The sequence below is a fragment of the Pyrgilauda ruficollis genome, unplaced genomic scaffold (assembly GCF_017590135.1).
Source record: "Pyrgilauda ruficollis isolate IOZ18807 unplaced genomic scaffold, ASM1759013v1 scaffold30, whole genome shotgun sequence".
In the NCBI taxonomy this organism is placed as follows: Eukaryota; Metazoa; Chordata; class Aves; order Passeriformes; family Passeridae; genus Pyrgilauda; species Pyrgilauda ruficollis.
In genome coordinates this window covers 7,706,458-7,717,725 of record NW_024524378.1, presented here as the reverse complement: position 1 = coordinate 7,717,725, position 11,268 = coordinate 7,706,458, and the positions used below count along the sequence as shown (strand labels likewise).

General features: G+C 41.0%; 1 protein-coding gene across 3 annotated transcripts in view; it reads left to right on the top strand.

Moving 5' to 3' along the window:
• Window positions 1–1,473: 1,473 nt before the first annotated feature.
• The window catches only part of SPIDR (scaffold protein involved in DNA repair), a 195,258-nt gene continuing 185,463 nt past the window's right edge, over window positions 1,474–11,268 (top strand). For all 3 annotated transcript variants that reach the window (XR_005955639.1, XM_041473623.1, XM_041473624.1), the window contains exons 1-3: window positions 1,474–1,758; window positions 8,634–8,789; window positions 9,695–9,773. Coding sequence is in view for 2 of the 3 variants with exons in the window: in XM_041473623.1 (XP_041329557.1) it covers window positions 1,489–1,758; window positions 8,634–8,789; window positions 9,695–9,773 (505 nt within the window). In the remaining variant the exon portion in view is untranslated. The remainder of the gene's footprint in view (window positions 1,759–8,633; window positions 8,790–9,694; window positions 9,774–11,268) is intronic.

Here is an 11,268-nt window from a genome sequence, read left to right as displayed (position 1 = left end):
TTTCTTCACATTATTTCTAATAATGAAATTGAGACATTATTTTTTAAAAAGCTGCAACTCTGCTTTAGTTCATGTGGTTTTCTCATATGCTTCCTCTACTTTCATGTCATTTCAGTACTTGTGTGTAAAGAACATGCAAACAAAAAGAATCTATAGATTGAGTCACCTTCTTGGGATTCTATAGAAGTAAGTTCCTCCCAGGTGTGAGCACCTTGGAATTCTTGGAAGGAGTTTATGTACAGAAAAAATACACTCACTAAAGTAGACCAGACTTCTGTGGTCCATTTCTCTGCGGTTTAGCTCTAACATAAGATTATTTAGCTAAGCAGTGTAATAACGTACATTAAAAAAAAAAACTACCTCGAGGATATATAATAGAATTAATTTGTCTGTCTGGTAATTTCAGAAGAAATACTGCAAATTTTTGGAAGGATGAGAACCCAGTGCTTTTAATTCTGTTTTGAACATAAAAATCAAAGGCAGTATGGGGTTTGGATGATGATATTTTTGTCTCTTCTGTTTGCAAAATCTACTTTAATTAGTGGCAGTTTTATAAAGGGAATGCCAGACGGGTGTTTGCCATAGGGTGCTTTGGGAAAAATGCAAACTGAACTATAGACGGATATATGTAATTAGGGCTCAACAATAAAAATGCAGTCATGCAGTACCTTCTATCAAGATTTAAGTACTTTATAAATTCTAATCAAGCTATGAGATATAACTACCTTATTTTACAAAATTGTTATTATTATTATTATTGTGTTTAACAGCAGCACTGACAACCAAGGTGACCTTGTCAAGAATATACAATAAGCAATATAAAAATAACCTCTCTGTCCCTTTTCTGCCAGTGTTTCCACTTGCACTAGTAAAACATTTGCAAAGGTGATCAGCCTTTTTTTCCTTCTGTTAGCTGCAATTTGTCATTTTACAGAAGACAACGTCCATGCAAAGTTCCGATTCCAAGTCAACATCTTGGCACCGACATTACCCTTTTTGCCAGTACATTATCGGCTTACTTTTTGTTTAGGAAGTTTAAAAAAATCTTATTTTAACGGCGTAACAGCAAACGTATTTTTCATCAAGTGCCTTGCGTTTAGACATGACTTGCTTAGGTATCTAGCCAGTGTTTCCATCCCTGCGCTTCCTTTCCTTGTGGGGCTAAACACTCGTTGGAGATTAACTTCTGAGTGAACCCGGGTATCCCGAAGGATGCATGTGTGACCTTGGCTATCACGAAGGATGCGGCGGCGAAACCCAGGCTGAAAAACTTCTCAGAGAAGGGCAGAGCTCAGATGTCGCTCTCCGCACCGTGCCCTCAAAAATCAGCGCTGCCAGCTCAGCCCGTGCCCTGGGCAGAGAACACACAGCCCAGCTGGCGGCAGCCCCCTCGGTCGAGGCACCCCCAGATCCGCCTGGGGCCTCGGGGCAGCTCGCCAGGGAGGGCGGGAGGGACGCTGGGCCAGCACTGGCGTTCCCCGCCGGGAAATGCCCGCCAGCTCCCGAGGAGCGCTCCCGCAGGACGGAGCAGCTCCCGCGCCACCGGCCCGGCCCGGCCCCAGAGCCCCTCCTTGCCGGGAACCCCGCCCTGCCCCTTACGTCACCCCTGCTCTACCCAATCAGGAGCCGCGGCTCCGGCGGCGCCAAAGCTGCAAAGGGCGGGCGCGGGCCGGGGGTTCCCTCGGCCCCGCCCCCGGTGCTCCCCCGCCACGTGACCGGGGACGCGGCGCCGCGCCGGGGGCGATGCCAGGCGGGAAGGTACCGGCGGCGGCGGCGGGACGGGAGGAGAAGGGGCTCAGCCGGGATGGTGGATGCTCCCTGGCCGCCCCGCAGGGCCGAGCCGTGGCGCTCCCCGCGCTCCTCGCGGCGGCCTTGCCGTGCGCCCTGGCCGCCGGCCAGCCGCGCCTCCCGGCCCCGCTGCGAGGGGCGCGGGGGTGGCTGGTGGCGGTGGTGGCGGCAGAGCAGCAGCAGCAGCCGCCGCCGCCGCCGCCGCGCCCTCGCTGCCCTTTCATATCCGGCCCCCAGGCGGTGCTTGTGTTGGGGACCCGCCACGCTGGAACGCGGGGCGGGAGCCCGGGCCCTTCCCCGCGTTCCCGGTGTGCGCGGTTGTGCAACGCTGACAGTGGAATCCATCCTGCCGCTGCTGCACCGAGGGGAGCGGGGGGCTCGGCCTTCCTACTTGGCAGGCGGGGAAAAAGTGCAGGGAGAGTAAAACTTGAGAGGAAAAGAGAATTGTGGGAATTGGCCGGGATTGATACTGTTTTGAGCAGCTTCCTTGTCTGGGTGTGTGTGGAGGGAGGAGAAGCGCCCCGTGCTGTTTTTCTATTCCTTTGCTTTGGTAATTTGCTTGGTCCTTTGGATGTTCCCCGCAGAGGGGCAATTAGGATGTGCTGGCTCTGATTAGCTTAGGCTAGGCTAATACTGAGGTACTGTTGAAAGAGGGACTACAAGTGTTGTTTGATATATAGAGCTGACAAATAGAACTGCCAAATGACAGATATAGTTCTTAGAGAATTTTGTCTATACTGGTGTGTATGTTCAACCACTTTGTAAATATAAGCACATTTCAAATAAATTTTAATGGAAGAAAATGTCATCAGCTTTAAAAAAAGCCTACTAAAAAAAGGTTTAAAATAGTCTACTATATTTCACATAAATTAACCTGTAAATTGACACTGCACATATTTTCTTCCGAAAGGTTTTGCATTCTTGCCTAGTGAGAAAATGCACACTTAACTGAAACAGGATTTAACCAACTTGTTGCAATGTGGCAAAAGCCTGTGATAATCTTAACCCCTTTTGCTGACAAAGATAATGTTCCTTGATGAATGAAAACTCATACTGATCAGGGGGAAATAGAGCACTTGCTGACTATTAATTGATTAAAAATCCATGCCAATCTAGACGTAACAAAAATGTGTGATGCTGTTACTATATCCTAAATATTTTGGATAACTTAATTTTGTGTAAACTTTTCTAAAATATTTCTGCTTTAACTGCTTTCATAGATTGTAGATTTCTCTCTGCTTGGCACTAGTTAATACAAAGTATACTGCAATAGTATTCTTATTTCATGAGAGTTGTTTTTTTTCAATGTAAGCATATAATAATTTATATTCTTGCTTTAAAAAGGATGTGTAGGTTAAAACATCCTGACATTCAAATGGTAATCTTATATATGTCAGTGTAAGTCATTGAGGATAGTCTTATCTAATGTAGTAAAAATCATGAACACAAAGAAAGGTTTTGAAAGAGTGTTTTAAAATTTTGGTCTCACACATCAATAGCAATGGGGAAATTATTTTAAGATTTTAATTTGGTTTTAGTATTTCTTTACCATGAGAGTAGAAGGAGGTATGGCATGGCAGGTTATCATTGCTGTCATTGACTATGATTCTACAGCATCTATTTTTTTTATGAATGATTACAACTTGATGAGAACCTTTCTAGGGACCACATGTGTCCTTGTGAGTCATCTTTGGAAAATATGCATACTGATTTTCACAGGAGTAAAAAAACAGTCTTCACTGGAAAAAAATACAAACCATGACTTTGAGTCTGTGACCTTTATTTGAATGCTCACTTGAGAGTTTAAAATGCGAGGATTAAATTAGAACTAGAACTTTACTTTTAATCTAGGCACTGAAAACAGTTGTTGCACTTTTAACTCTGTATCATGGAATGGCTCTTTGCTGAAAGTGGGGTGCTTGTTGTCAAATTTGTACTCTCTTGAAATTGGACTTTTGAAGGCCAACATAAGCTTAAGTGTTTTAAGTGGAGTATTTTCCTGTGAAACTGATGAGAACAAAGGTGAAAGATGAGGATGGCTGTTGGTCGGTGTTGGATATTTGCATACTTTTATGTGATTGCTCCCATCAGGTTTTTTTTTTTAAAACATGAAAACTCTCTGGCAACTGGAGCTGTGATTTTCAATGCTTTTTCATTCTGCTCTGTTCAGGAAGAATATAACAGTTGTGTTTGAGTAATTCTGACTGATATTTAAGTGATGTGACTAATTTTTGGATTTGAAAGCCAGTAGCAGGAAGAGTTCATGTAGTGAAATGTTTTATCACTGGTTTTCTCCTTCAGCTTCTGTTGCTTTTTGTGTTAGAGAAGGTGATGTTAGAAGGTGATGATAGAAAGAAATGCCACTTGCACATGAGGTAGATAATATATTGGGTCATGTGTTCCTGGGGGCTCTTCCTGTGGTTTTTGAAGTAGCCCCAAAGAAGTGGGATTGAAGTGTAAAGGGTGTGTAGTGAGTAGCCTTTGAGCATATGGTCCCAATGACTTTATATAGGGTGTTTCTGGGTAACAAGTCTTGGGCATAAGTAACTTCACAGATTGGTTGAGTGGAGATGTTCTAGGTAGGAACATCTATTTAAAAGTCAAATCCAACACTCCAGCCCTGTACTTGCTGTTGTGTAATCACTGTGCATTCTCATGGTTTTTTCAGAGTGTGCCTTCCTTTTCCTCTCACCTGCACCCATGTAGGCTGACTTACCTTCATCTCACTGGAAATAACTAAAGGAGTAATGGGGTAAGGTTGCTTGCCGTGCCCTTTATGAGGAAGGCTTGGTCCTAATTCCACTAATGCTGACAGGTGTAGCTCAATTTTTTTTTTTCACTCATATAGAAGGAACTGCTCCAGAGACAAAATGCAATGCTTTTGGGAGCAGATGTCAAGGCAATTTCTATATGAGGTAGCCATCCCCTTTTTAACTCAAAATTTCAGAGGTCATATTTTGGCTTCTGACACCTTATGCAATTTACAAGGTTCTTTGTCTGACTCTGTTTTGTAATAAATCTTAATTTTGTGTTGTACGGCAGGTCTACATGCTCTAGCTCTTTTGAGCCTGATTCAGTGATTTTTTTTTTTTAAATTCCAGTACCTTGTTTCTAGACACTTCATGTGTTCCTTCAATAAATTACACAAGTTACTTTTTGTGTGCCCCATTTTTATTTCAGATTAAAAGAAAAAGTTTATTAACTTTGTGACTCAAGATTAAAAGAACTCACAGTTGTTGCTGCATTTCTTTGGGAACAGCACAGCCTTTAGATTAGCTTCATTATAAATATTTATTCCTGAGAAGTAAGCTTCTTAAAATGTTAGTTTCTCTGCTGCGTGAAGCAGGCTGGAGCAGAAGCTAAGAGCCTTTAAAACTTGCCATTTCTGCATGCCAGCAGATGTACTGCTGTGACAGAAGTCCTTGGACACTGCCCCTCTGTGCCAAGGTGGCTTTGCAGGGGAAGGGTGACAGTGCTGTGCCCAGCATTGGCACTGTTCCCACCTTATCTGAAGGCAAAGAGCCAAACAGAGGCCCTGCAGGCTGCTCTCAGCTCCCTCACCTGCTCCCAGGTCCTCTCAGTGACTGTGGATTGAAGCTCTAGGTCCAGTTTCTTGAATTCACATCAAATATTTATGTGGAGAGATTTAAATTGCAAGGAGTTTGGGATGGGGTAATTGGCTCTGGGGTGTTGGTTTTTTTTGTTTGTTTTTTTCCCAGTTTAAGTTGATCTTGGATGTGCGAAATGGTGGCAGTGTATTTGTATTAAAAACATGGAATTCAAAGCCATTGCTGTCAGTATCAACAATCATAAGTCCTTCTCTTTTGTTTCCTTCCAAGTGGAGTCTGACAGTATTTGTAGTAGCTGAGGAATATCTCATGTGAAGGGTGTATTTCTGTACTTTCTTGGTTTGGGACTTCAGGGACTGTTTTCAGGTTTTCTCAGTGATTGTAGTGGCTATAAATTTCTGTGTGGTGGTAGCAGAAACTCTCAGATTTTCTTGAATCTGAGGAGCAGGATGCATGGTGAAACAAAGAGCTAATTAACCAGAGCTGTCCACAGTACTGATTGTTCTTCAGGTTCTAATTAAGCTGCCATGGTGTCAAGCAGCTGCTGGACTGGTCCCACTGATCCTTGTATCCTTTCTTGTGCTGCTGCACCAGCTGTAGATAACAAGTGTTCCTTCCCAAAGAAGTTTTCTGTCAGTTTGATTATTCATCATTGTTGTGTCTGCACAGAGTTTGGTGAGTGCCAAGTGCTCGGAAAGAAGGGGAAGAGGGGACTCCAGTGGTTTGTCAAGGAGCCACCTGCCCCAAGACAGCTCTGCAGTGCTGCTCTGAAAACCTGAGCAGCCCTGCAGCTAAGGAAGTGCAAGGTTAAATAAAACTCTTCTGCTGTTAAGTCATCAATTATGAAAAGTGTTCTTGCCTGTCACAGCCATGACTGTCTAGTATACTGAATTTCAGTTGTTTAAAAGTCGCTTCCAGTGCAACTTCAGCTTGCACTCTAAATAGAAGTGTAACCATCTAAGCATAAACCTAGCTATTTGTTCTACTCAGTTTGCTTTTTTAACCTTATTGCCTGTAAGCACATCCTTTCTATTTGCACCCTAACCCTTCTTACTTAGGGAGAGGGAGTTAACATGTAGCCTTCATCCTGCTGATTTTTATATGGTGTCCCCTTCCAAAATCTTGGCAATTGTGCAGCAATGGCTGTCTCAGCTGCCATGTTCTTCTGTTCATCCCCTGCCTCTTATGTCACGCTCTTTCTTTCCTGTATTGGTATTGGACAGCACTGAGAAATTGAGGTCTGCTGTCTGTTAGCAGATGTCATGATTTTAAGAATAACATGAATGAGAAGCTTAACAGAGAGTAACTCCCTAGTTCTATGTTTATTAAAAAGATGCTTGCTAACAACAGAAGTACATTACAAAGCCTGTTTCATGCAACTCTTTGTGCATGCAATTATGTGCATTTATTTTCACTTATTTGCAACCATTTCTGCTTTTAACTGACCATCAGAAGTGGTGTCCTGTCCTGCTTGCAAGCTATGGTGCTGCTGTTGGCACAGACTTGTTCCTCAAAACTGGAGCATCCCATTCAAGAAATAAGCTTTAGATGAATTGTATTTGATACTGTAAGTCTTTGCAAAATATATCTTGCAAAATCTTCTAGAAGATACAAAACCAGGCATGTAAGCAAGACTCCCAGCACTGACTAAGGTTAAAAACCATCAGAAGCCCTTGCCAAGAGGACAGCCCACTGTAGAGGTTCCTGTCTAAGCACTGTGGAAATCCAGACTTGGGCCAGCATCTTCACTGGGAGAGAAGCAGCATTTAAATTCTCTCTGTGTTGTAACGTTAACCTTTCTTGTTAAACTGCTGACATCGTGTCCTTACAAAGCACTGTTGATCCTGGATTTAATACCACGTCAGATTCAAGATTGTACCTTTCATATATCTGTAGTGTATGGAGCAGTGATGGGGACAGTTTGACTTTGGTGATAATGAATAGGTGGTTTGAGGTGTAAATACCCCTGGCAGTTTTAGAAGAGGCTCTTAGCAGGGTCAGCTATCATCAGTGGAAACTGCAAAGTGCATTTGTTTTGCTCTGTCTTCTTACTGTGCACAGCAGGACTGTGTGACTGGAGGGGTGAAGTAAGATGCTGCTCACTGTACGCTTTTGGCAACTGCTTGTTTCATTCTCAAAAGCACTGAAAAAACCCTGTGGAAAACAAATACGCATTGCCATTTAGAAAATGCACCAAAAGTGCCAAATGCTTGTGCTCTCAGGCATGTGGTGTGATTCTTGGGTCTGTGCAGGGCCAGGAGTTGGGCTTCTGTGACGCTTGTGGGTCCCTTCCAACTCAGAATATTTATTCTATGATTCCATTTTCTGTTCTTTTGTTGTTGTGCATATGTTTGACATGTATGTTACAATCCTGATTGACCAGCCTGGCAGAAAATGTGTGCTGATTAACTTAACTTTGGAGTAATAATTATTTGTAGGTAGGAACTGTAGTTGCTTGAGAGAAGGCATATCAGAAGAAGACAGATGCAGTTAGATGATACAGTCAGTGCTTTCTAAGATAAATTTCAGTAGTACAGTAGGATAAGATGTTTATCGTGCTCAAGTTCAATTTCTGTGTGTAAACTGGTGTTGAATCTGAGAGATAGCTTTGGATGTGATAACAGGCAATGCTCTCATCTTCAGCTATTTTCAGAAGTTACAATCTCTTGCATGAAATTAGCACTGGATGCTAATCAACATCCTGTTTCGTGACTTATCTAATGCTCCAAATGACTTCTGGCATCCTGTGTAAGGGGAAAGCAACATTCTTGGTAGGGAAATGGATGTGAAAATAAGTGTAATTCTTACAGCTGAAAGAACCTGGGGTGTTTTTTTTTAGTTGATTGGTTATTTTTAATGGTCAACTGTATAGTGATACCTAGTGTGACCTCCTGCATAAACAAAATTAAAGCACATTAAATATGACTTTGAAGGCATTATTTAGTTAAAGTGTATTTTAGTGAGCTGTTCCTGTGTAGCATAATATTTTCAGCTTCACTAGGCAACTATCAGGTATTATGAGATGTAACTCAGACCAACAGAAAGTGTACTTATAAAAAAATTTAATTTTCCCCTGACCTTGGTGGTGTTATTGTTTAGAGCTGCATAAAAGATGCTTGCAAATGTTTGAGACTTTTTTTTTTCCTTGAGCTCATTAAAAATTGGAATTTTTAAACATTCAGAAAATACTAGGGGAAATCTAGAGTAAGTAAATTTAACTTGAAATTGATTATGTCTACACTGTGTTTTTAATGGGTTTGTTTTTCCTTTCTCTAGCGGAAGAGACTTTGGAATGCGGAACGCACACCATTCCCAGATGAGACACCCCTAGGTCTGAAAAAATCGAATGTCAGGACATCAGTGTCTGCTACTTCGATTTCCAATGCGTGGCTTAGGTGTGGGGATGGTTTTGAGAGCACTTCAGTGCTGGAGGTAAAATGCTGCCTTAGTGGAGTAACAAAGAGATGGAAACTGACAGTGAATTTCCATGCTTGAGTGGATAATAAGATGTTGCCTTTTCTTTTGGTGTTGTTTCCAAACTAACAGTATGTTGTTGCCACTGTCAAAATAGACAGAAAATGGAAAGCACAGTTACATAAGGACATTGTCTTAACTTGTTAGTGTAACTTGCAGAGCATATGTTAGTATGTTGTATTCTAGATAGCACTCATCACTTAGAAAATTTCAGTAATACACTGAAGGATGCAAAAGTAATTTGATATTTGGGATGGAGTGCTATATTTCCTAAAAAATGTGGTACAAAACTGCCGTAGTTTGCATCTGAAGATTTTTTGCTAGACCTAAAGAATGTGTTTGTAATAGTGAATTAAGTGTAGAAAATCCTGCTCGATCAGCCAGATCTGAACGAAGAGTATTTTGTGCTGACCCAAGCTGCTTTTCTGTTTCTTCGTCTGGCACTGAGCAGTCACAGTGTTGCATATCTTACGGGATATAGTAAAATCAGAGACACGGCAACCAAGTCATTCTTTCTGTAACTTTTCAAGAGAACACATGCTTTATCAAGCATGTTGTTACTGCCCACTTTTGACATTTTAGTGCTGAAAATACTGGCTCCTGTTCGTCTCAAGGTCACGTGTGATTTCTGTCATAGTCATAGAAAGCTTGTATTTTCCAAATCTAGGAAAATTCAGATTTTATGTTACTATTCTCATGCTGTAATACTTCATTATATTACAGTCTTGTAAAATATTTTAAATTTCATTTGAAATTGTTCTGCTAAGCTTTGGTACGTGAGTAACAACAGCTTTGAATATATTGATAGATGTTAAAATTATTTTTAATGTCCTAGTGATTAAATCTCTCTCTTTTTTATATAGTCCCAGAGGCCTTCTAATAAGAAATCCAGGATTAAGAAGCGTCTTGGACCACTGTTAACATCTGCTGAAAGTGCATCTAGTATGTTTTGATTATTTCATATTAACATTGTCAGACTATTGTTATTTTATTTTGTCCTGTATTGGGGTAGAAGTTGGCTCAAGATACTGGTTGCTTTCTTCTTCTGTTAATGTAATTAGAAGCTAATTTTGATAAGACACACAGTCTCTCACTGTTGTGGTAGGGCTCATCCATTCACCCATAGTGCCAGAAATTAATTCACAAAGCTGCAGGCTCTCATCTATTGCTTTTGAAAAGGTGAAAGAAGTGTAGCTAATGCTGTATATGGTGTGTATTATAAAAGGGATGGGATATTTTAATCCTTCACATTTTATTAGGAGGGAATGAAAAATAGCCCTTAGCTGTATAGATTGAAAGTGAAATTATTCTATCGTCTTCTAGACAGGCAAGCAGGCGTGAGAGCACACATATTTTGTAAATATGAGCAATAGGTAGAAAATCAGAGTTTTATCAACCTCCTGCTTTTACAATCTTCTGTATGCCCCCAAGTTGCTTACTATTGGCATTAAAAAAAAGAACTCTAGTCAGAATAAAGAGCAGGAGGATTTACTGCCTCTTTCTAGTTCTTTCCTTTCTTTTTGAGCCCAGGGGAAAGGAAAGAAGGAGGGGGTGGTATTTTTCAGTCTCTATTTCTGCTTGCTCCAGCAGCTGTGCTGCTTCTGTTGGATGTAAGTAGGTGACCTACTGGGCACTTTTTCTTTTACCTTTTGGGGTTCTAGCTTTTCTAGATTTCTAAGAAGAACCTCTCTGTGTTGCAGGAGGAGATGTGGTGGTGTTTTACTCTTCTGGGCCCTTCTGCCTAATTCCAAACTCCCAGTATTTATCTAAATTCCCATTTACTTATTACATTTTAGTAGTGGTAGGAAATGGAAAATTCTGCCTTCCTAGTTCTGTATGCTCCATGCTAAGCACAAATCATTTTCTCCTGGCTTTTATGATTAAAAATAATGCAGAAATATATTTTGAATTAAAATGTCTTACTTCAAAAACACACCTGCTTTTCTTTGCAACACCTGAGAAGTTGGGTTTTTTCCTGAAAAAACTGAAAGAAAACTGAAGAGTAATCTCTACTGGTGGAATACTTTTATTCCTTTGTTACTCATTGGATATTCATAGAGCTCCCAAACCCAGAATTCTAAGGACAGTCTTTCTTTAAACCACTCAGCATTTTACAAGGGCACATGTGGGGGAGTGGAGGAGTGTTAGGACTGTGTGTAGGGGGACTAAATGTCAGACAGTCATGACTTGTCCTCACACTGCTGAAGGACACAATGGTAGCCTCATTGTATAAAATGAAATGTTAGCATTTATTGTGGAGAACTAAACTGAAAATAATGCATGTATTAATAAGAAATACATGTGAGTTAATGCTTCAGTATTAATCTCTGATGCCTAGTAACAATTTATAATTTTGCCCTTTAAAAATAGTACAGTTTAATTTTTAATACTTTTAAATTTAACAAAACTGCGTTTATGTAACAGTCTTAACACTTTG